Source organism: Capra hircus, chromosome 17, assembly GCF_001704415.2.
Source record: "Capra hircus breed San Clemente chromosome 17, ASM170441v1, whole genome shotgun sequence".
NCBI classification, from domain to species: domain Eukaryota; kingdom Metazoa; phylum Chordata; class Mammalia; order Artiodactyla; family Bovidae; genus Capra; species Capra hircus.
The window spans coordinates 66,506,452-66,533,232 of record NC_030824.1 but is presented as its reverse complement, the minus strand read 5'-3'; the positions used below and the strand labels follow the sequence as shown (position 1 = coordinate 66,533,232).

Genomic DNA, 26,781 nt, shown 5'->3' with positions numbered 1-26,781 from the left:
TAAATATTGGTTCTCCCCTACATGAAACAGAGATAATAAAGAAAAGAACACAATGGTTCTAATTTTCCAAATCAAAACTATGAATAAAGATACCACTGAAGACACACAGTTATACTACTAAATAAACTTTTAATTAAGCACTTATGACCTAGGCATTGTAATGTTTTACAGATTATTTCATTTAATCCTTATACCAACTCTGTGAAGTAGGTACAAGTTATTTATTAGCCTTTTGCTTCTTCAGTCAAATAACCTGTTTAAAGTTACAAAGCTATTAGGTAAAACAGACTTCGGGTACCAGTTCTCTGTCTTTGAGCTGTACTGTTGCCATCGTCTTAAGATGATGAACAGAGAACTGGTACCCGAAGTCTGTTTAGGAATTCTTTTTCTATTACATTCAGTTCAGTTCAGTCGCTCAGTCGTGTCCGACTCTTTGTGACCCCATGAATTGCAGAACGCCAGGCCTCCCTGTCCATCACCAACTCCCGGAGTTCACCCAAACCCACGTCCATCGAGTCGGTGATGCCATCCAGCCATCTCATCCTCTGTTGTCCCCTTCTCCTCCTGCCCCCAATCCCTCCCAGCATCAGAGTCTCTTCCAATGAGTCAATTCTTCACATCAGGTGGCCAAAGTACTGGAGTTTCAGCTTCAGCATCATTCCTTCCAAAGAACACCCAGGACTGATCTTTAGGATGGACTGGTTGGATCTCCTTGCAGTCCAAGGGACTCTCAAGAGTCTTCTCCAACACCACAGTTCAAAAGCATCAATTCTTCGGTGCTCAGCTTTCTTCACAGTCCAACTCTCACATCCATACATGACTACTGGAAAAACCATAGCCTTGACTAGACGGACCTTAGTTGGCAAAGTAATGTCTCTGCTTTTGAATATGCTATCTAGGTTGGTTATAACTTTCCTTCCAAGGAGTAAACATCTTTTAATTTCATGGCTGCAATCACCAACTGCAGTGATTTTGGAGCCCCCCAAAATAAAGTCTGACACTGTTTCCCCATCTATTTTCCATGAAGTGTTGGGACCAGATGCCATGATATTTGTTATCTGAATGTTGAGCTTTAAGCCACTTTTTCACTCTCCTCTTTCACTTTCATCAAGAGGCTTTTTAGTTCCTCTTCACTTTCTGCCATAAGGGTGGTGTCATCTGCATATCTATTACATTAGCAACTTCAAATAAATCTATGTATGTATTCATATGAATGAACAGGAATATATGAACATATAATATATGTATTCATATGAACAACGAGATCAAACCAGTCATTCCCAAAGGAAATCAACCCTAAATCTGGAAGGACTTTTGCTGAAGCTGAAGCTCCAATACTTTGGCCACCTGATGCAAAGAGCTGACTCACTGGAAAAGACAGTGATGCTGGGAAAGATTGAGGGCAGGAGCAGAAGGGGGCAACAGAGGATGAGATGGTTGGAATGGCATCACTGACTCAATGGACATGAGTTCGACCAAACTCAGGGAGACACTGAAGGACAGCGAAGCCTAGCCTGCTGCCGTTCATGGGGTCACAGAGAGATGGACACAATTTAGCAACTAAACAGCAACAGCAGCAATTCATATGAATGAAAATGTATAGGAATATATGAATCGGAATCAGTCAATTAATACAGTAAATTCTATCTTTCCATAAAAACTTATTGAACTTCTTTAACCTGCTAATACTTGTTACAGTCACAGTATCTTAGTCATCACTGTCTTAATGTTATAGAAAGCAGAGTTGAAAAATGTTTAATCAGAAACAGCAATTTTGTTATTTGAGAAAATTAACAATATCATAAAAGACAAAACAATCTCCCCAGCCTTCCACTGCCTGGTAGGAATTAAATCTATTTTTCTGGCTCTGAGACCATAGGAAAAATATTTCAACTCAGCAGAATAAATAGTCATAATCATCACCTACATCATTAAGATGAGGCTCTGTTCTGGATTGTCAATGACTTTTAATAAGTCATTATATGTATGGAAGATTAGTAAGATTTCACTTAGAGGGCAAACAGTTAAAAAAAAACTCACAATACTTCATTTGTTTTATTGAGAGTCTGCGTTATCAAAATGAAAATATTATCATTATTTTTAATTTCATATATTATTTTGCCATTTCCCGACCTATTTCGTATTTGTAAATAATGAAAACAGCTAGTAGATTGGGCCAAGCTAGACTTTGAAGATCCTGCCAAGACATAAAACATAGGAAATTAATATTTTTATAGGTCGAAAGTCTGGATTTTAACCTAAAAATGAAGCCATCATAAAGCAACACGGTGAATAAGTCTCTGGAGCCAGGAGCCAGGGTTTGACCAGAAACCTCAAACGTACTTCCTGTTAGTGGCAGGCACGAACGCCTGGAATACAGGAAGGCGGTCTAGGGAGCATCGCGGCTCTCACCAGCGGCTCTCAGCCTTCTGACACCAGGGACCAGCTTCATGGAAGGCATTCATCCCACAGACGGGGTTTAGGAGGTAACACGCGCGATGGAGAGCAACGGGGAGCGACAGACGAGGCTTCAGAAGCTTCGCTTGCTTCACCTCCTGCTGTGGCCCAGGTCCGAGGCTGGAGACCCCCTGTGTTATACCACAGCCAGGCTAACAAAGGTAAAGAGGCTGTATTCAGCCCTGTCTTTATAATCAGACGCCCCTCCCTGGGGTTTTATCCTGTCATATCCTAGATTTACTACTATCACTGCTTTATTTGAGATGTCTTCTTTTTTTGAGATACAGGGCTGGTATTTTACACTGTTATCGCAGAAGTCCAGGTCTGTAGAATGAGGATAACAATAGTAGTGATTTCAGAGGGTTAAAAATGATAAAATCAGATAAATACACCAAGTGCTTGAAACAGTGGTGTGCACCCAGGAAGAGCTCAATAGATGTGAGCTATTATCATTATCTTTTTCAGGCAAAAGTGGACACAATATATGCTTCAGAAAGATAATTATGCCACAATGGAGAACAGCATGGAGGTCCCTTAAAAAACTAAGATGGAACCAGCATATGATCCAGCAATCCCACTCCTGGGCATACATGCAGAGAAAGACATGGCCCAAAGGATGCATGCACCCCAATATTTGTGACAGTGCTGTGCGCCACAGCAAGATGACATGGGAGCAAGCTAGATGTCCACAGACAGGAGTGGAGAGAGACGACGCAGTGCAGATACAGGGTGGGGTACCGCTCGGTCACTGAAAAGGCTGAAAGGACGCCATGTGCAGCGACACGGGTGGACCCAGAGATGGTCACACTAAACAAGTGACAAAGAAAGACAAACGTCATAAGTATCACATGATACTGCTTATAGGTGGAATCTAAAAAAAAAGATGCAAACGAACTTATTCACAAAACAGAAACAGACTCACAGACGTAGAAAGCAAACTTATGGTTACTGGGGGGAAGGCTGGAGAGGAGGGACAGACTGCAGTTTGGGATTGACATGTACACACTACTCTATTTAAAAGAGATAACCAACAAGGAGGCGCTGTACAGCATAAGGGACTCTGCTCAATATTCTGTAATAACCTAATTGGGAAAAGGATTTGAAAAGAACAGAGACTTGTATGGTAGTAGTGTTAGTCACTCAGTCGTGTCTGGCTCTTTGCGACCCCATGGACTGTAGCCCGCCAGGCTCCTCTGTCCATGGAGCTCTCCAGGCAAGAATCCTGAAGTAAACTGTCATTTCCTTCTCCAGGGGAATCTTCCTGACCCAGGGACTGAACCCAGGTCTCCTGCACTGCAAGCAGATTCCTTACTGTCTGACTATAGCGAAGCGCAACATTACACGAACATATCATAAAAAAATAAAAACAAACAAATGGCTAACCAGCTATGTGCATTTGAGGTGAATATTTATATATTAATGTCTCAGACTACTGCTGAATTATTTACCCTAGACCTAAAAAAATTTCAATAAAGATCATAAATGTATACATAAACACTTATGTTTACATAAACACACATAGACAGTACCAAAACCACAAGAGAAATTTTTATTAATCTAACCTTAGATTTACTTTAAAAAACCTACTATAATTATTTTACCTCTTACCCATTATAGGAATAAAGCACTATATACGCAGATAACGAGATGTGCTGCATCGATAACTCCTTGTAAAAGGAAATAAGAATGTCACTAGATTTACCACAAATGGTAGGCCTTTCTGATATTATTCCTACAGAAAAACATACCACATTTTTAAAAATCCTACATTACAGCTATCATTATTTGCATCTACCATAATTATTCCTACCATTATTTAACTGACTTATATGTGTGACATTAACTGATGCAAGCTTCCACAACAAGTCAGGGATAGGGTCAAGAACTCTACATCTGAGTCAGGTACAATCCAGGAAGAAATCACTAGGTGAGCCTGATATTAAAGACTAAAGTTTTCTGGCAAGAACATGAAAAATGAAATAGTATGGCATCATATTTAACCTTTCAGAGCCTCAAGGTAATATTTTATACTGGATACTACCCAGCAGTATTTGAAAACTTGCAGATTATACTATCTTTCAATTAAGTTACCAACATAATGCTCTCAAGTGAGGCAGAGTGTGTGCATACGTATTAATATGTATGTGTATGGAGACATCCTTATATACATATGGAGAAACCGTAACACAAATAAATGATCACCAACCGAATTGGAAATGAGAAGTACACAACTGAATAAAGGAGTCTGGCGACACACTCCACACTGAAGCAGACCGAACGTGATGTCCACCTGTGTGCCCGTGTGCCCACTCACGTCCAGCTCTTTCTGACCCCATGCACTGTAGCCCATCAGGCTCCCCTGCCCGGGGGGTCTTCCAGGCAAGAATACTGGAGTGGGCTGCCATTTCCTCCTCCAGGGATCTTCCTGAGCCAGGGACTGAACCTGGGACTCCTGCATTAGCATCTTTACCACTGAGCCACCTGGGAAGCCCCTGCTATCCACACTGAGGTGGAAATCTCAGGGCCACTGCAATGTTAAACTATAAAAACAGTATGTTTTTTTCTATTTTGTTCAGTAATGCATCTAGAACCATGCCTGAAAATTAATAGATGCTTATTTGCTGAATGGATTAATTAATCCACGTTTCTGACTTTGGTACCTGACCATGGAAAGGGGACAACAAGATCAGCCTTTCAGAGACAGAAAAGCATCAGTGTCCTCCTTAAGGGAAGCCTGTTGCTGCCTTATTTATCCTTGTTACATTAGCATCACACGGAAGAGGTGCACGCCTAATACACATTAGCAGAATTAAAATTAATTCAGAGGTGTATTCTGTGGAAAACTGAGAAAATAGAAGAAGTGGCTGACGTGCTCCTTCCTCATTCAAAGTATCCACTCTGCTAGTATGAGTCGCATTTAATCACTGAAGAAAAATAATATATAAGCTCTGAACTATCATCACGCTATATGGAGCTGCCCATAACTGGGTTAATAAAATGTAGGCACTAATTTATATATTAATTTAAATATGAATGTAGTCAAGAGACTTAAGGCTTAGGTTACTTCGACATTTCAAAGAACACTCCATTTTTTAGATTTGGATGATAGCTGTAAAACTCAAAGGTGTATAGTTAGCGCCACAATTTTGGAGAAAGCTGTGTTCCTGACTGAAACCTTCTAAAGTTTAGAAGGGTAATACGGGACACATACAGTGTATGGCAGAACACTGCCAGTATATCACATATGAACATTTCTGCAGCAAAATATACAAATATTCAGATAAACAGTAAATGTGACTGTTTTATGTTAGTCAGGATTAGGTTTGGCTAGCTTGTTAAAGCACTTTTAGTTTTCAGGGCTTACTGGGCTCTTTTCTGTAGACAAGGGACTTTGGATTTATTTCATACTTGTTAACCCAGCCAGAAGCTTCATTACAAGTGTATCTGTAGCATATTTTTCGCCTGTCTCCCATACTCCAAGTCTTGTTAGTTTCTGTAAAATAGCAATCTACAAATTTAAATAGGCTAGACCTATGATGTTTAAACTACTGAACTATTTGTACAGCTTGTTATCAACACAGGGGGTAACAATACATGGCAGTTATTTCTATGCTATAGTTGTAGATTTACAAATCACGTTATAATTTTCCTTCCATCAATATTTGACAACTGAGGCACAACATACTTTGACATCACTTGATGACAAAAACATCTAGAAAGCACTGTTATCACTAATTAGACATTAAGGTCATCATAAATTGTGAACAAAAAAATATCAACTGTGTGTTTTAAAATCTAGGATTATATGGCAAAAGTTAACCCTTGGAACCATTCCCTCAACAAATCCTTGCCCAGGTCAGTAGTACACCACAGTGTTTAATGATGCTGTAGCTAGACACCCAGGATAGAATATTAGCTCCATCATTTACTAGCTCTAGGGCAAATGAACTAAACTTCCTACACCTCTGGATTCTATATCTATAAAATAGGGACAATATAATGCAATGCAAATTGGAAGTGGTCAAACAAGAGATGGCAAGGGTGAACATCGACATTCTAGGAATCAGCGAACTAAAATGGACTGGAATGGGTGAATTTAACTCAGATGACCATTATATCTACTACTGTGGGCAGGAATCCCTCAGAAGAAACGGAGTAGCTACCGTGGTCAACAAGAGAGTCCGAAATGCAGTACTTGGATGCAATCTCAAAAACGACAGAATGGTCTCTGTTCGTCTCCAAGGCAAACCATTCAATATCACAGTTATCCAAGTCTATGCCCCAACCAGTAACGCTGAAGAAACTGAAGTTGAACATTTTTATGAAGACCTACAAGATCTTTTAGAACTAATACCCAAAAAGACGTCCTTTTCATTATAGGGGACTGGAATGCAAAAGTAGGAAGTCAAGAAACACCTGGAGTAACAGGCAAATTTGGCCTAGGAATGCAGAATGAAGCAGGGCAAAGACTAATAGAGTTTTGCCAAGAAAATGCACTGGTCATAGCAAACACTCTCTTCCAACAACACAAGAGAAGACTCTACACATGGACATCACCAGATGGTCAACACCGAAATCAGATTGATTATATTCTTTGCAGCCAAAGACGGAGAAGCTCTATACAGTCAACAAAAACAAGACCAGGAGCTGACTGTGGCTCAGATCATCAACTCCTTACTACCAAATTCAGACTTAAATTGAAGAAAGTAGGGAAAATTGCTAGACCATTCAGGTATGACCTAAATCAAATCCCTTATGATTATACAGTGGAAGTGAGAAATAGATTTAAGGGACTAGATCTGATGGATAGAGTGCCTGATGAACTATGGAATGAGGTTCGTGACATTGTGCAGGAGACAGGGATCAAGACCATCCCCATGGAAAAGAAATGCAAAAAAGCAAAATGGCTGTCTGGGGAGGCCTTACAAATAGCTGTGAAAAGGAGAGAGGCGAAAAGCAAAGGAGAAAAGGAAAGATATAAGCATCTGAATGCAGAGTTCCGAAGAATAGCAAGAAGAGATAAGAAAGGCTTCTTCAGCGATCAATGCAAAGAAATAGAGGAAAACAACAGAATAGGAAAGACTAGAGATCTCTTCAAGAAAATTAGAGATACCAAGGGAACATTTCATGCAAAGATGGGCTCGATAAAGGACAGAAATGGTATGGACCTAACAGAAGCAGAAGATATTAAGAAGAGGTGGCAAGAATACACGGAAGAACTGTACAAAAAAGATCTTCACGACCCAGATAATCATGATGATGTGATCACTCATCTAGAGCCAGACATCTTCGAATGTGAAGTCAAGTGGGCCTTAGAAAGCATCACTACGAACAAAGCTAGTGGAGGTGATGGCATTCCAGTTGAGCTCTTTCAAATCCTGAAAGATGATGCTGTGAAAGTGCTGCACTCAATATGCCAGCAAGTTTGGAAAAGTGAGCAGTGGCCACAGGACTGGAAAAGGTCAGTTTTCATTCCAATTCCAAAGAAAGGCAATGCCAAAGAATGATCAAACTACCACACAATTGCGCTCATCTCACATGCTAGTAAAGTAATGCTCAAAATTCTCCAAGCCAGGCTTTAGCAATACGTGAACCGTGAGCTTCCTGATGTTCAAGCTGGTTTTAGAAAAGGCAGAGGAACCAGAGATCAAATTGCCAACATCTGCTGGATCATGGAAAAAGCAAGAGAGTTCCAGAAAAACATCTATTTCTGCTTTATTGACTATGCCAAAGCCTTTGACTGTGTGGATCACAATAAACTGTGGAAAATTCTGAAAGAGATGGGAATACCAGACCACGTGACCTGCCTCTTGAGAAATCTGTATGCAGGTCAGGAAGCAACAGTTAGAACTGGACATGGAACAACAGACTGGTTCCAAATAGGAAAAGGAGTACATCAAGGCTGTATATTGTCACCCTGCTTATTTAACTTCTATGCGGAGTACATCATGAGAAACGCTGTACTGGAAGAAACACAAGCTGGAATCAAGGTTGCCAGGAGAAATATTAATAACCTCAGATATGCAGATGACACCACCCTTATGGCAGAAAGTGAAGAGAAGCTAAAAAGCCTCTTGATGAAAGAGAAAGAGAAGAGTGAAAAAGTTGGCTTAAAGCTCAACATTCAGAAAACAAAGATCATGGCATCTGGTCCCATCACTTCATGGGAAATAGACGGGGAAACAGTAGAAACAGTGTCAGACTTTATTTTGGGGGGCTCCAAAATCACTGCAGATGGTGACTGCAGCCATGAAATTAAAAGATGCTTACTCCTTGGAAGAAAAGTTATGACCAACCTAGATAGTATATTAAAAAGCAGAGACATTTCTTTGCCGACTAAGGTCCGCCTAGTCAAGGCTATGGTTTTTCCAGGAGTCATGTATGGATGTGAGAGTTGGACCGGGAAGAAGGCTGAGCACCGAAGAATTGATGCTTTTGAAGTGTGGTGTTGGAGAAGACTCTTGAGAGTCCCTTGGACTGCAAGGAGATCCAACCAGTCCATTCTGAAGGAGATCAGCCCTGGGATTTCTTTGGAAGGAATGATGCTAAAGCTGAAGCTCCAGTACTTTGGCCACCTCATGTGAAGAGTTGACTCATTGGAAAAGACTCTGATGCTGAGAGAGATTGGGGGCAGGAGGAGAAGGGGACAACAGAGGATGAGATGGCTGGATGGCATCACGGGCTCGATGGACGTGAGTCTGAGTGAACTCCGGGAGATGGTGATGGACAGGGAGGCCTGGCGTGCTGCGATTCATGAGGTTGCAAAGAGTCAGACACGACTGAGTGACTGAACTGAACTGAACTGACTGATAATGCAATCTGTTACTTCATGAGGTAATTTTAAGGATTAAATGAGCTCATATGTGGAAAGCACTTAGAACAGTGTCTCCCCTGCATCCAGTTAGACTCTATTACACTGTTACCCTGTTTTAACAATATCAAAACATTAACATTATTCTTCTGCTTCCCTGAATTATAATCTAAGCTCCATCAGGGCATGGCCTTTGTCCATCTACTTCACTGTTATGTCTACAGATTCTAGAAGAGTTTCCCACCTTGTTCTAAGTCCTTAATAAATATTTTGGGGCCATTACTATTAATAAATGTCATATCCAGATATAAGTGAACAATACACAGCAGCATAATTAATGTGAAAAAAACAAGATGTGAGACCAAGCAATAACACAAGTTTCTTCTGTCCACAAGTTCTCTGATCATCTGCTTAGCAAACACCACCCTTCCCATTTTAAAGGTGCTGTGAAGCCTTTCCTGTGCCATCTGCATCGAGACTAAGGTGGCCCTCTCATGCTCCTGCAGTGTTTGGCACAGGAGTCCATTTAAGGAACTACCCTCTATACTGTAAAGGAGATTCCTGTATATGTATAAGCAAATCACTTTGCTGTACCTCGAACTAACACAACACTGCTACATCAACTATGTTCCAATATAAAGATTAAAAAAAACTATGGTGCTAGAGGGTAGGGCAGTCTGGATAGAAAAGTGAAAGTCGCTCAGTCGTGTCTGACTCTTTGAGTCCATGGACTGTAGGGTCCATGGAATTCTCCAGGCCAGAATAGTGGAGTGGGTAGCCGTTCCCTTCTCCAGGGGATATTTCCAACTCAGGGATTGAACCCAGGTCTCCCGCATTGCAGGCGGATTCTTTACCAGCTGAGCCACAAGGGAAATCCAAGAATACTGGCATGGGTAGCCTATTCCTTCTCCAGGGGGTCTTCCCGACCCAGGAATCGAACCCGGGCCTCCTGCATTGCAGGCAGATTCTTTACCAACTGAGCTATCAGGGAAGCCCCTGAATAGAAGAGACTCTACAGATACTGGGATAGGGTTCTTTCATGCTCCACAGCCCACAGGAACCACAAACGTTGGCTGAATTTTACTCATTCTTCAGGAAATTGGTCGGTATTGATTTCTAGTGAAAAAGGTACAGTTAACACTGGATGACATATACTTCAAGAGAAAATTGCACGAAGTACTAAAAATCTTAAGGGAAACAACTTACCGTCTCATAAAATATCTCCATCATGCGGGCTCTCTTTTCCTCTGCACTTAGTCCTTTTTTCTTCGACTAAAGTACAAAAGTTAGGCACAAAAGTTAAAAAGTAAACTGCTTTTAAAACAAAAACCAAAAACCAATGCTTTTTAATACAACTTGGTTCGAAACATTATTAGAAATAATGCACAGTCTCGTCTGAGACAAGAGGGTTAATAAATCTCATAGCCAGGCCTTGTGGTAGGTGCTGCCACTATAAAAATAACAACTGTGGCTGAGACAGTCTGGCATTTTGTAGAAATTCAATAGGTATCAAATGATCAATAAATCACTGTATCTAAGTGATACAATGATTTCACTTCAAAAGAGTTAATCTCTCAAAGAAAATAAACGGCCATACAATGCTTCTCATTGATGAACAGGTACATGCATAAACTGCTACCCAAGACAGAATGAATTAATTCTACCCAGGAAAGAGAGAAGAGTTAGCTCGGAAGGCAAGAGATGAGCGGGATTTTGGCAAGTTGAGAAACAGTGAGGAGGGTATCCTGGACAGACCGCACATAGGCACAGGGTTATGGAAGTTCATGGAATGCTCCAGAGAGACAAACACTTAGGGACGCTTATTAAATGAATGAGGGTGTAAGGGAGCGGCAGATGAGATGAGAGAGATTGCCTGGGGCCAGATTACAGCAGGCTGACTGTCCAGTTAGAGAGCAGACTTTACTCCACGCAACTGAGGAGCGACAGGGCGATTTCTAAAGCAGGGAGTCAGAGTACCGTAGCATTGTGGAGGGCAGGCTGGAGGAAGGAAAACATGCATGTAGAATATGAAAGCCTACCTCAGGCGATTATCATCCTACCCTTTAGCCAATCTGAAGTTAAGATAATTAAGATGTAACTGAAATGTACTGCTAATAATAAATTTTACTCTATATTTTATAGAAAGTATATACCTAAAGCTAAAGTCTGATTTTTCAAAAAACCCTATTTCCTCAAAGCAAGTATTTACAGAAAATAACAGAGAATGAGAACCATAATCCCTACCGCTCTCACGGAAGATTCCACATAAATGTTTCTGAAGTAATCTGCATCTTTCTCAAAAATTGCATGGGATTATAAGGGAATATGGGCTTCCCAGGTGGCGCTAGTGGTAAAGAACCCACCTGCCAAGAGATGCAGGTTCGATCCCTGGGTCAGGAAAATTCCCTGGGACAGGGCATGGCAACCCACTCCAGCATTCTCGCCTGGAGAATCCCATGGACAGAGGAGACTGGTCAAGAGTCAAGACATGGCTGAGCGACTTAGCATGCATGCACACACACATGCATAGGTGTATAAAAACTGCTTAGTAAGAACTTTAAAATACACCACTTAAAAAGCAGACATAAATAAATCAATAATAATAAACCTACCCTATCAAAACCTGCATCAGAAATGAAAGCCAACACTAGACAGGGAAAGGAATTTGGAATTGCCGTTGTGAATGCATTCCAGAATACATGGCGTAGAAACGCACACACTCACTTTCACAGCAAATTATCCAGTGTTCCTTGATGACTGTATAGGTGAAATAAGTAGCCTCAAAGTTAGTATTTTTCTCTTTTTCTTCTGTCCATTCTCAAATACTGCAATTCCCCAGGTCCCTTCTCTATTGATCCCCTCATATGCTTTCTTTGATCTTACCTGTTTTCATGCTAAGACCTCAAATCTTTACATCCTGGGCTAGATGGGGGCCTCAACTCCAATCACATTTAATCACTTGCCTGCTGAACAGTCTCAAACTTGGGAAGTCTAAACTGACCTCTTCCTCTCCCACACCTCCTCCCAAACCTGCCCTTCTGGATCTTGAGTTCAGTTAGATGCCACTTGTTACCCAAGCCAGAGGCCTGGTGTCACCCTAGGTTCCTTCATCTCCATTTCATAGACAAGCAGTGACCAAGCCCTGCCAACCTCCGCGCTGAGCTGTTTCTCCACTCTATGCCATCTGCTCCATGCCTCATGCCTCCGCCTAAGCTCAGGCCCACTTTAGATCCGCAGGCTGCTCACCACACTCTGTCCCTCCAAGGCCACACGTCGTGCTGTCGAAAAGCGAATCTAACGATGCCTCTCCCTCGCTTAAACCTTTTCAGGGGCTCCAAACCAACCAGGAGCATCCCGTCACCCTCGAATGACAGACAAGGCTCTCACAGGCCCACCCTCCACCTCAAATTTACCAGAACATGAAGAGCTCAGCACGCTAGGCTGTGATGCAAAAACTACTTGTAGCTCTCCCCTGGCAGCATGCTCTTTCCCATTTCTGTGCCTTTTTTTGGTCCCGTGCCACAAGGCGCAGCTGGTGTGGCCTGGGACTGAATCTGGGCCCTCTGCAGCGATAGTACACCACTGGACCACCAGGGAATCCCCTCTGTGCCTTTTACAAAATCCTGTTCTACCTAAAACACTTTCCTCTCATGCAAATCAAAACCACAGGGAGATGCTCACCACACCTGTCAGAACTGCCGTTATCAAAAAGACCGCGAATAACAAATGCTGGTGGGGACGTGGGGAGAAGGGAACCCGCGTATACTTCGGTGGGAATGTATACTGGCGCAAAAACTGTGGAAAACAGTACAGAGCTTTCTCACAAACCTAAAAATACAATCCACCAATTCCACTCCTGTGTGTATATATCCCAAAGAAGCACAAATTCAAAAAGATACACACACCCCAAGATACACGCACCCCAATGTTCACTGCAGCATTATTTACATTTGCCAAGACATGGAAGTAACCTGTGTTCATCAAGGATGAATGGATAAAGATGTGGTGTACACACACACACACAGATTCTTACGACTCGATCATAAAAAAGCAGCAACATGGGCCGACTTGGAAGGCTAAGTGAAATAAGTCAGAGAAAGAGAAACAATATACGATAACACTTAAATGTGGAATCTAGAAAATACAACAAACTAGTCAACAAAACAAAAAAGCAGCAGACGCCCAGATAAAGAGAACAAACTAGCAGCTGCCACTGGGGAGGAGGAGGGAAGGGCGTACAGGGCTAGGGGGAACGGGGTTATTATGGGATTACACGTGCCCCAGGATTGAGAAAATGGTTTTCTCAGCCTAGAATCTGGAGGTTAAGTCAGGGGCACTGCGGGGCTCCTAGGGCTTCAGTCTGTGGCTGCATCACTGGAGAAAGATCCAGTGCTTTAGGAAAGGCTCCTAACACGTTGGTGTTATAAACTGCTCCTTGAGAGCCTGGGCTCCACAAGAATTTGCCACGCAGAGGCAGGCAATGGGGAGAACCTAGCGTCCTGAGGGCACAGTTTGAGGAAAGCACTCATCACTCAGCTCAGCAGCTTATGAAAGTGACTCAAGAAACATGGAGGAGCTCCCCAGGTGGCACCAGTGGAAAAGATCCTGCCTGCAACGCAGGAGACACAGGACACCTGGCTTTGTTCCCTGGGTCGGGAAATCCCCGGAGGAGGGCCTGGCAACCCACTCCAGTGTTCTTGACTGGAGAATCCCACGGACAGAGGAGCCTGGCGGGTGGCAAAGAATTGGACACAACTTAAGCGACTTAGCATGCACACACGTTATCATCCCTTAACACTGGTTTCAGGCTAATTTATTCATCACTCTCCTTAACCACTACAAAGAATGGTTATCACTAACCATGGTAGGAGAGTATCATGGCCAGAGTTAAAATAACTAATGTAAAAGGATGCCACATTACTTCATATTTAGAAATTTCTCCAAAAAAATCAACTAAGGGCTCACGTAAAATTTAAGATGAAAGAAAATCTCCTGATAGTATAAGTTAGAGATTCATTCAACACTTGACTTCGGAAAATGAAAGGAGTCTTCTCTTATTATAAGTTAAAAAAATCCTAAAGTCAGGAATTCCCTGGAGGGCCAGTGATTTGGGACCCAGCGCTTCTACTGCAGGAGACAGTTTTGATCCCTTGTCAGGAAATTAAGATCCTACATTCTGCGCAGTCCAAAAAAAAAAAAAGAAATCCCAAAGTCAGCCCTGTTGATCACTAGTAAAATTTTGAAAAATTAAAAGTAGATGATAGCTGCTGCCCTCAGAACTAGCAGACCACACACCACGTATCTCCAATTTAAAAAACGTGCTTGGACTTAAAACAATTGTCTACCCTGCAAGCATAACCAAACTGAAGCAAACAGCTATTAATTAACAACCAGGAAGGAGAAGAAAGGTTATCTTTGTATAACACTAAACTTATTTCTTGGACTGCAAGGAGATCAGCCCTGGGATTTCTTTGGAAGGAATGATGCTAAAGCTGAAACTCCAGTACTTTGGCCACCTCATGTGAAGAGTTGACTCACTGGAAAAGACTCTGATGCTGGGAGGGATTGGGGGCAGGAGGAGAAGGGGACAACAGAGTATGAGATGGCTGGATGGCATCACCGACTGGATGGACGTGAGTCTGAGTGAACTCCAGGAGTTGGTGATGGACAGGGAGGCCTGGCGTGCTGCGATTCATGGGGTCGCAAAGAGTCGGACACGACTGAGCAACTGAACTGAACTGAACTGAAACCTACTTCTTACTGATACATGAAAAGTGGGAAACGTGTCTCTTACAAAAAATTTTGTTTCATGTTTCTCCATTACCAGAGGTAAACATCAGAAAAGAGTTAAAGGCACATTAAACCATTTACTATTAGAAGGCGATGCAGGTGTAGAGTCAGTCAGTAAAAAGACAAAAGCAAAAAGTTAACACAGTAGTCAGCTGTATCTGGCTAGTAACTATAAACAGAAATATATGAGGGCGCACTGGTACCAGATTTAAGTGTGTGCTTGTTTGGCTTCCTACATCAATTTATGCCCAGGTGGCTGGGCGTTAGTCTAACCACAAAGAAGCCGTTATCAGTTATGATTACATCTGGACAACTACCTTCAAATAAACACTGAACAACCTAGATCCCCATCCAGCACTAGCTTGGCAAAATAACGGCCACTTAACTTAAATACGATATTAAAATGTTTGATCCATTTCATTAGACGTTGATTCTCTGCTAAGAGAAGGTGGGGGGCAGCGAGAGTAGAAACTCCGAAGGTTTATGAAAATGATTTGATGAGCAGAAAGACATTAAACTCGCAAAACAGAGATGGTTTGGAATCTAACCAAACTGAACTCACTGGGCCACAAGAAGGCCCTGTCTGACCAAGTCAGTGGTTTCATGAGCGTGCTCAGCCGTGTCAGACTCTGTCACCCCGTGGACTGCAGCCCGCCAGGCTCCTCTGTCCGTGGAATTCTCCAGGCAAGAACACTGGAGTGGGTTGCCATTCTCTTCTCTGGGCGTGGGGTGTCCTTCCCACCCAGGGGTCCAACCCGGGTCTCCTGCATTGCAGGCAGATTCTTCCCAGTCTGAGCCACCGGGGAAGTCCGGGGGCTTCCCTAAAACAGCAACTTTGGAAGTGAGTCCTGCTCTTCAGTAAAAAAAGGAGCATTTTCACAGAAATCCTCTAACTGGCATAAAGTGGAGAGTCTTTAGGTCACTTTAGAAATTGTGAGGAATTCTGAAATGTGCTCTACAGGCTACAATGCACAAAACCATTAATCGTCAGGGATCAAGCGAAGCCCTCGCGCCCTCAATGCCGCTTCCCACAAGGCTCTCAAGCGGGGGCGGCGCCTTCTGGAGGCCGGAGGCGGGGAGCCCGGACGCGGCTTCTCAAGCGACTCCTGGCCTTGCTGACAGACTGCTGAGCCTGCGAGACACTCGCGGCACGTCCTCGAACGCTCCGCGATTAATCTAAGCCGCCCGGGAGGGCGCGGGGGGCATGAAGCGGGGTCCCGGCGCTGCAAGCCTGCCTGGACTGGGGCAGCTGCAGCCGGAAAGCGCGGGCCGGACGCGGCGTGTGACCCGGCGGGCGCGCCGGCCCCTGCAGCCACCCTGGGAGCCCGGAGCCGGCCAGGCCGGGGCCCCACGCGGCCGGAGGCTTAGGCGGCCGGGCCGCGGGGAGGAAGGGGCCCGGGAGGCGCGCCCCGGCTCTTACCATGGCGCGGGCGGCTCGTCTTCCGGCGGCGGGACCGGCACGCGGCGAGGGGCGGGGCCGGCTCGGGCGGGTTTGATTTTGGCGCCGACACCGCCCCGAGGGCGGAGCAGCGAGGGGGAGGAGGGGAAGACTGACCAGCCCTCGCTCCTGCGGTGCGCAGCGACCCCTGGCGGCGGCGGCGAGCGGCCGGTCGGGTGGGCGGGGCCCACCCTGAGGGCGGGGCCTGCTTGGTCCCGCCCGTCCGCGCTCCCGAGGCTGACCGACAAGCTCTAGCAGCTGCTTCCGTTTTCCGTCCTCGGTGCTGAGTGTAATCCCGCTTTTTTTTTCGAGGAAGTCTTAAGCCCTCGCCTTTGACTTCATTCTTCATTCAGCGGAAACCGCCCCAAGTTTGCCTTAAGAAACTGATTCCTTTTGGCCCCTGGGCAGGAAATACTGCCTCCGTCCATCCGGATTTGCCTGGTCTGGGGCGGATTTTATTTCTTCTTTTAATTTTATGCCCCAGTTTTTAGCGCTATCCACTACTTTTCCAGATTTAAAAAATCCACTTGTTTATGTTTGCCTTTCTTTTAGGGTTTTTTTTTTAATACAAGAGAATGAATTTCAAATCAAAACAGTCAAAAATATGCTACCTCATTACTTGACAAGGTGCCAGAAAATTAGCTCAGATTTTTCAGTTATTCTGAAAACTGTATTATCTTGAGCCATTTTAAAGTATGATGATTTCACTAGAAAGAAAGGAATTTGTTACTAAAATAGGAATTTGCATTGTAATAAGGAAGAACCTTTGCATCTTATTATAAATTGATAACTAAAGGGATGTTGCCTATAAGCTTAACTAGATATAATGACTCATCTCTGGGAACCTTGCTTCCCAGGTAGTGAGCATTAAACTAGAATACCAATGTTAAGCTCACTGGAAACCTGACCAGATCCAGCTGTGAATGACTGCAAGAAGGAGGAAATTAACACACCCCTGGTGACTCTGCTTGCAGTGCAGGAGACCCAGGTTGGATCCCTGGGTCAGGCAGATCCCCTAGAGAAGGGAATGAATGGCAACCCATCCAGGATTCTTGTCTGGAGAAGTCCGTGGGCAGAGGAGCCTGGTGAACTACAGTTCATGGGGTCACAAAGAGTCAGGCATGACTGAGAGACTTTCCCGCTTTCCAGAGGCTGATGGAAACCAGGAAGTGTTTGACTACTCCCTCTCCTTTTAGAAAAGGAACCTGAATTCTAACTAAGGCATGATTGGTCTTTGGGGCACAAGCCCACCATCTTCTCGGTTTGCTGGCTTTTTGAATAAAGTCACTTCATTGAATAAAGCCAATTTCTCGCCCCAACACATTGTCTCTTGATTACTGGCATGTTGTGCAGGGAGCAGTATGAGCTTAGATTCAGCAACAGCATCTCCTGTTCCTTCTGATAGAAGCAGGATAAGGATATATTGAATTACTTAGAGTTCCATTAATTTGGTTTTTCCTATCCGAGTTCAGTATAATTCTGTTGATGGTACGTAAAATGATTTTAATAAAAGGCTATCCATTTAGTGTTTTAATATTAGTACTAGAAAATGTATAATTAATGCACCATACCCTAGATTATTCAAGGGGTACAGTGATAAAGAATCCACCCGCCAATGCAGGAGACACAAGAGATGCAGTTTTGATCCCTGGGTGGAGAAGATCCCCTGGAGGAGGAAATGGCAACCTGCTCCAGTATTCTTGCCTGGAAAATCCCATGGACAGAGAAGCCTGGTGGGCTACAGTCCACGGGGTCACACAGAGCAGGACACAGGACTGAGCACACAGGCGCACACAGTGACCCTAGATCTCTCATGCCTTGCTCGAGGTACAGTGGAAGTGAGTATGTCAGTAAAAATTAAAGTGATAGTTAAGACAAATATTAAGCAATTATACTGGGGTTTATATAAAGTTGTCAGAATAAAGGTGGCACTTGTGGGAAGATTTACCATATTAAAAAGCAGAGACATTACTTTGCCAACAAAGGTCCATCTAGTCAAGGCTATGGTTTTCCCAGTGGTCATGTATGGATATGAGAGTTGGACTATGAAGAAAGCTGAGCGCTAAAGAATTGATGCTTTTGAACTGTGGTGTTGGAGAAGACTCTTGAGAGTCCCTTGGACTGCAAGGAGATCCAACCAGTCCATCCTAAAGGAAATCAGTCCTGAATATTCATTGGAAGGACTGGGGTGTTGAAGCTGAAACTCCAATAGTTTGGCCACCTGATGTGAAGAGCTGACTCATTTGAAAAGACCCTGATGCTGGGAAAGATTGAAGGTGGGAGAAGGGGACAGAGTATGAGATGGTTGGATGGCATCACTGACTCAGTGGACATCAGTTTGAGTAAACTCTGGGAGTTGGTGATGGACAGGCAGGCCTGGCATGCTGCAGTTCATGGGGTCGCAAAGAGTCTGATACGACTGAGTGGCTGAACTAAACTGAACTTACCTTATCTGCTCCCAGACTGCCATACCTTCTGCTCCATCAAGAACAGCCTTTCTTGGGAATTCCTCTTTGGTCCAGTAAGGTTAGGACTTAGCGCTTTCACTGCCATGGCCTGGGTTCAATCCCTGGTCAGGGAAGTAAGATCCCACAAGCCATTCCCATCCTTCCATCTTTTAAATGCTCAGGTAGGCCTCCGAGTCTTTTTCTCTCTGCTTCCTCACACCTCCCCACAAGAAGGATCTCTGTACAGTTTTATCACAGCACCCCGATTCACTTTGTAATTATTTACTTGGACTGCTGCTGTTAAGTTGCTTCAGTCGTGTCCGACTCTGTGACCCCCATAGACGGCAGCCCACCAGGCTCCCCCGTCCCTGGGATTCTCCAGGCAAGAAGACTCGAGTGGGTTGCCATTGCCTTCTCCAATGCATGAAAGTGAAAAGTGAAAGTGAAGTCGCTCAGTTGTGTCTGACTGTTCGCGACCCCATGGACTGTAGCCTACCAGGCTCCTCTGTCCATGGGATTTTCCAGGCAAGAGTACTGGAGTGGGATGCCAGCGCCTTCTCCGTATTGGTGTTTTACAAAACCCTTAAGCACACATTGATTTCATTTTAGAACATGTGAGTGTCTACTGCCTGCAGAGTATGTGAGGGTGGGCCACTCCTTCCAGTGCGGTCTTTCTGTTCCAGTCAGTGCTGCCCTTCCGCCTGGGTGACTGCCACTCGCCCTAGACCGCACTCTGTAGAGGGCATGTTGGCCCCACTCCAGCCACATCACTCCCCAAGGCCAAGGAGTGTGCAGGCCCAAAGGGACATGCCGATCTTTTACCCACAGCCTTTCTTCTAGACCAGGAATCTGATGGTGGTTTAGTTACTAAGTCATGTCCGACTCTTGTGACCCCACCGATTGCAGCCTACCAAGCTCCTCTGTCGGTGGAATTTCCCAGGCAAGAGTACTGGAGTGGGTTGGTATTTCCTTCTCCAGGGGATCTTCGCAACCCAGGTATCGAACCCAGGTCTCCTGCATTGCAGGCAGATTCTTTACCGACTGAGCTACCAGGGAATCCCTACAGGAATCTGGGGAACTCAGTATTCCTTGCCTGTCTAGGTTTGAGTTCCCGGAAGAACAGAGCCTGCAGCAGCGATGTGCTGAAACAGGCACACCTCTTTATTATGCTTCGCTGTATTGCACGTAGCAGACACGCGCTGTATCGCACGTAGCAGACACTCGCTGTATTGCACGTAACACTGTGTTTTGTACACATTGAAGGTTTGTGTCAACTCTGTCGAGCAAGTCTATTAGCACCATTTTCCTAACAGCATTTGGTCATTTTGTGTCTCTATTGCACATTTGGGTAATTCTTCCAATATTTCAAACTTTTTCATCATTATTATATCTCTTATGGTGACCTGTAATCATTGAAGCTACTATTGTGAATTGTTTCAGGACACTATGAACCACGCCCATATAAGGCAGAGGACTTAATTGATATGTGCTGTGTGTGTTCTGACTGCTCCACCGACCAACCGGCCATTTCCCCATCTTTCTGTCTCCCCTTAGAGCTCCGTATTCCCTCAGACAAAACAATATTGAAGCTAGGCCAGTTCCTAACCTTAAAATGGCTTCTAAGTGTTCAAGTGAAAGGAAAAGTCACATGTCTCTCACTTTAAATCAAAAACTAGAGATGATTAAGCCTAGTGAGGAAGGCATGTCGAGAGCAGGGACAGGCTGAAACTAAGCTCTCCTTCACCAAACAGCCAAGTTGTGGGTGCAAAGAAAAATTTCTTGAAGGAAATGAAAAGTGCTACTCCAGTGAACACGTAAACGATGAGGAAGCGGAACAGCCTTCTTGATGATGTGTAGAAAGTCTGAGGGATCCGGAGAGACAACCAAAGCAGCCACGTTCCCTAATGCCAAAGCCTAGTCTACGGCAAGGCTGTGAACCTCCTCAATCCCCTGAAGGCTGAGAGAGGCGAGGAAGCTGCAGAAGAAAAGTCTGAAGCTGGCCGAGGTTGGTTCATGAGGTTCAAGGAAAGAAGCTGTCTCCTAACACCACAGTGCAAGGTGAAGCAGCCAGTGCTAATCAGAAGCTTCGGCCAGTTATCCAGAAGATCAAGCTAAGATAATTAATGAAGGTGGCTCCACTAAACGAATATTCAGTGTAGAGAAAACAGCCTTCCATTAGAAGATTCCACTAGGACTTTCATAGCTAGAGAGAAGTCAATGCCTGGCTTCAAGGGACAGGCCGACACTCTTATTAGGGGCTAATGCAGCTGGTGACTTTAAGTCAAAGCCAGTGCTCACCCACCATTCTGAAAATTCTAGAGCCCTCAAGAATCATGCTCAATCTGCTCTGCCTCTTCTCTATAAATGGAAGAACAAAGCCTGGATAACAGCACATCTGTTTGCAACATGGTTTAACTGAATATGTTAAACCCACTGTTGAGACCTACTGCTCAGAAAAAATATTATTTCAAGATATTACAGCTCATTGACAATGTACCTGGTCACCCAAGAATTCTGATGGAGATGTACAATGAGATTAATGTTTTTATGCCTGCTAACACAACATCCATTCTGCAGTCCATGGATCAAAGAGTAGTTTCTGTAATACTTTTAAGCATTGTTAAGAAATGTATTTTGGAAGGCCATAGTTGCCATAGGCAGTGATTTCTGTGGTGTATCTGGGCAAAGTCAATTGAAAACCTTCTAGAAAAGATTCACCATTCTAGATGCCGCTAAGAGCATGTGTGATTTATGGGAAGAGGTCAAAATATCAACAGTAAGGGGAGTTTGAGAAAAGTTGATCCCAACTCTCCTGTATGACTTTGAGGGGTTTAAGCCTTCAGTGGAGGAAGGCACTGCAAATGTGCTGGAAACAGCAAGAGAGCTAGAGTTCAAAGTGGAGCCTGACGATGTGATGGCGTTGCCGCAATCTCATGATAAAGTTTGAAGGGATGAGGAGTTCCTTCTTGTGGATGAGTAAAAAAAGTAGTTTCTTGAGATGGAATCTACTTCTGGTGAAGATGTTGTGAAGACTGCTGAAACAACAACAAAGGATTTAGAACATTACACAAACTTAGCTGATCAAGCAGTGGCAGGGTTTGAGAGGACTGGCTCCGATTTTGAAAGGCGTTTTCTGTGAGTAAAATGCTCTCAAACAGCACCGCATGCCACAGGGGAATCATTCATGAGCGAATCAATGCAGCAGACTTCACCGTCTTATTTCAAGAAACTGCCACCGCCACCCCAACCTTCAGTGACGACCACCCTGATCAGTCAGCCGCCACCACCCTGGAGGCAAGATCTTCCACCAGCAACAAGACTGCAACTCATTGAAGGCTCAGGTGATGGCTAGCAATTTTTCTAAAAAAATTATTAAAGTATTTTTTAAATTATGGTATGTATATTTTTTTAAGACATAATTCTACTTCACACTTAATAGGCTACAGTATAGTATAAACATAACTTTTCTCAGCACGGGAAAACCAAAAATTTCATATGACTTTATGATTCATTTGGGAGTGAGGAAGCAGTGAAGATGAGACAGGAGAGGAGGAAAGGTGTGTATATTTCCACTAGAGGTATGTACATTTCTCTGGCATTTAAAAATCTTTACAAACTCATCTTTTTTTTTCTTTTTCCCAAGAGAATGGAAGTTTGTGGAAGTCTCAGGTGAACACAGAGGAGACAGCTTGTCCGCACCCAACATGTGAAAACTTGGACTTTCCATCATGGTTATTGACATTTCTTTTACGGCACCTACCTTAATTTGTTCTGTACTATAGGTATTAATGCTCTTTGAATCTTTCCATCTGGGATATAAACTCCTTGAAAACAGGGACACTAACTCTTTCAGCCCTGCCTCGTCTCTCATCGTTTTTTCTCGAGCATTGTCTAGCCTCACGATACTGAACTACTAGTTCTCCCCTGGAGAGCTTGCTCTCTTGCCCTCTTTTAGCAAGCCAGGGTTGGCGGTCCTCACTAACACCTCTCTGCCTTCTCCCTGGGTGAGTTAATAGCTGCTAGCATCCTTCGCCCCTCTCAACACATCATCCTCCGTTCTCAGGGGGGTGATGACTGGGCACGTGGAGCAAGTCAGTCATGGTGGGAGCCTCAGGTGTATGTGAGCGTCCTCACACACCTGGTGAATATCCCTCTGCCCCAGGGACTGTGACATTACGTATCAAATAAACACCACCACAGGCTGAAACAGATACCACAGAAGGAAGGGAAAAGTCTTTCCATTCTTTTGAATGAGGGGTCCTGCATTTTCATTTTGTACCCAGCATCATAAATTATGTAGCCAGCTCTGTACATATTCATTTACGTCTCATTCCAGTAGGATAAAGCTCCATGGGAACTGGGACCTTTTTTTTTTGTTTGTTTACTGCTATTCCCTAGTAGCTAGAATGGGACCCTAGACCCAGTAAATATTTGCTAATGAAGGTATATAAAAGCAGTTCATAATGTTGTAATTACCTGGTCTAGTTCAACAACCACACTGGAAGCTCTTAGAGACTACAGGTCTTATTATTTGTCCTAACAGCCCTTACACACAGCCCAAAGCCGAGTATCCACAGGTGCACAGGCATTTGTTCAGACCACAGCAGCAAAAAAGAGGCAGGAGGCGGGCTGAGGACAGACTGTCATCTGCCCGTCCTCTTATCCTACGCATGGAGAAGGCGATGGCACCCCACTCCAGTACCTCTGCCCGGAAAATCCCACGGATGGAGGAGCCCGGTAGACTACAGTCCATGGGGTTCCAAAGAGCTGGACACGGCTGAGCGCGACTTCACTTTCCCTTTTCACTTTATCCTAGGCAATAACAAACCGCACCTTTAATTGCACCTTCTGTCTGCTCTGGAAAGTGGCGTCTTTGGCTTTACATGAACCAAGATTATGGGTATAATCTGAGATATACTAAAGCCTGGGCAAGTGCCTCACTCACCTCCAAAGAGCCCACAACCACAGCCTCCTACTTGGTTAAATGGAAAGAATAAGTGAAAAACAGAATTAGGTGTCAATAATACTAATGTTCACAATTACTAGTCAGCAGTGTAACGTTTGGTCTTCTTCTCATTTTTATTGTTTCATCTCTCCTTCCCAGACTAACTCAGGTCACCTCTTTCAGACTTTCCATCTGTTATGGAAATTTAACCCTCCAAGAAGTAAAACAAAGAAGTTTTTGTAGTGTTCCTCTATCTTTAACAAAGGCTACTCTGATCATAACAACTTTTAGTGTTCATCTTATCACACAAAATATAAATCATGGACTTACTGAAAAACCGAAAAGCCTATAAATAAATCAGGAAAAATGCTGTATGCATATGTTTAAACCAGTGACTTGTTTATAATCAATGAAGAAAGACAAGAGTCCTTCAAAAGAGAACAAATGAATAAGCATCAAGTTCATACACTGCTCAAGACTGAGAGCTCACCTATTCTCAGGCCTTGTGGGGCACCACAGGTCAGATGGGATGGAATTCCCAAGGTGGGGCAGAAAGACCTCGGGTTTACCTCCTCTCAAGGGCGCACCAAAATCACAACTCTGTAAGCACTAAGCACTATTGCTGGAAAGACCGAAACCCACCAGAAAAGATCCTCTACAACTAAAGAAATAAAGACGGAACTCAGAGGGCACTGTGAGGCAGGCAGGAGGCACAGAGTTGCGATTCAGTCAAGACTCCTACCCCTGGCTGGGTGACCTACACACAGGAGAATTATGGTTGCAGAGGTTCTCTCAAAGGTCTGACCCCTAGCTTGAGTTTCCCAGCCCAGGGGTCCTGCGTCGGGGAGATAACCCCTCAGTATTTGGCCTTGAAGGCCAGTAGGGCTTACTTTTGGGAGACCCAGAGGACTGAGGGAAATAGAGATTCCACTCTTAAAGGGTACACACAAACTCTCACATGCTTCAGGACCCACAGAGGAAGGTTAGACCCACCTGCTAATCTTGGAGAGTCTCTTTAGAGACACAGGAGGCAGCTGGAGCTCACTCTGGACTCACAGACACTGGCGGCAGCCTTTTGGGAAACTCAGTCTACCACAAAGACACTGGAGCCGGCAAGAGCCATTTTGGAGCCCTCCTTCAGCCTGTTATCCTTAAGACCCACTCTGCAACCACTGACCAGCCTGGAGGCACCAGTGCTGGGGCACGTAAGGTGAAGCGACTAACTGGGCAGGGACACAGCCCCATCCAATAGCAGAGAGGCAGCCTTAAGAATCCCTGAGCCCACAGCCCTCCCTGGACATGGCCTTGCCCACCAGAAGGCTGAAGACCCAGCATCGCAAACCAGGACACGGACATTAGACCTGGAAGCCGCAGGGCCCTGCAGCCAGAGAATCCTAGGACCAAGCTCTGCCCACCAGCAGGCAGGTGCCAGTCCCACAGTCTGCTGGGCCCTGGGTCCACCCGCTAGTAAGCTGCTCCAGCCTCAGACCAGCCTCACCCACCACAGGGGGAACACCAGTCCTGCGGCCTGCCATGGCAGGCCCCAGTCCACATGTCAGCACCAGACCTGGGCCTGGGGGAAGGGGGCCATCTTGCCCACCAGCAGGCCAACACAAACTCTGTAACACCCTAGACCCCACAGTCAGTTGTGGCAAGAACTGGCCCCACATACCAGTTACATTACACCAGCTCTGGGACCCGTGTGTCCTGCAGCCAGACCCCAGGACCAAGCTCCCTCACAGACCAATTACCATTACCAAAATGAATCAGTTAAAAAACAAAACCCAAAAACCCCCCAAACCTCCCAACAACCAAAAGTCTAGGACCAGATGGCTTTACAGGTGAATTCTACCACACATTTAGAGAATGTTCGGAAATTATTCCAAAATATTGCAGAGGAAGAAAAGCTTTCTGAACTCATGCTACAAGGCCAGCAGCATCCGGAAACCAAAACCAGACAAAGATTTCACAAAAGAAGAAAATTATAGGTCAATCCCACTACCCACTCCAGTATTCCTGCCTGGAAAATTCCATGGACAGAGGAGCCTGGTGGGTCCACGGGGTCGCGATGAGTCGGACACAACTAAAGCAACTTAACGTGTATGCATTACTGAGGAACACAGGTGCAAAAATCCTCAACAAAGTATTAGCAAGCTGAATTCAATCATACATTGAAAGAACCATACACCGTGATCAAGTGGGATTTATCCCAAGGCTGCAAGGATGGTTCAACATCCACAAATCAAGAACAGAAATTATATAATGATCTCAACAGGTGCAGACAGCTTTTGACAAAAATCAACATCAATTTATAATAAAAACTCTCAACAAAATGGGTATAGAGGGGCTATACCTCAACATATAAAAGACTACATGTGGTAAGCCCACAGCTAACATTATACTTAATATGCTCAACAATGGAAAGCTGAAAGCGTTTCCTCAAAGATCAGGAAAAAAACCAAGGATGACTGCTCTGATCACTTTTATTCAACATAGTATTGGGTAGCCACAGCAGTCAGACCAGAAAAAGGAATAAAAGGAATCCAAACTGGAAAGAGGTAATTAAAAGCATCACTGTTTGCAGGCCACATGATGCCAGAACACAGACCACCTTCAAGACGCCACCACAAAAGTACCAGCACTAACAACTTAATTCAGTAAAGCCGCAGGGCACAAAACTAACATACAGAAATCTGCTGCACTTCTAGATACCGACAACAGACTATCAGAAAGAGAACCTAAGAAAACCGTCCCATTCACTAAACCTTTTCTCACTAGTATGAACCGTTTGATTAAGGTATTGATATCTTCCACGTGTTCTAGAATGTACCTTCACTTTCCTTCACTGAGAGAGAGAACAACAGGTTAAATAAATGAACGTTCAGCCTAGAAA

The 26,781-nt window shown here is 44.3% G+C and overlaps 1 protein-coding gene across 1 annotated transcript in view; it reads right to left on the bottom strand.

Annotated features, from left to right (window-relative positions):
• The window catches only part of MND1 (meiotic nuclear divisions 1), an 84,575-nt gene extending 68,014 nt beyond the window's left edge, over window positions 1-16,561 (bottom strand). The window contains exons 1-2 of the mRNA XM_018061619.1: window positions 16,479-16,561; window positions 10,475-10,540 (exon numbers count right to left, since the gene is read on the bottom strand). Coding sequence (XP_017917108.1) covers window positions 10,475-10,540; window positions 16,479-16,481 — 69 coding nt within the window. The 5' untranslated portion in view covers window positions 16,482-16,561. The remainder of the gene's footprint in view (window positions 1-10,474; window positions 10,541-16,478) is intronic.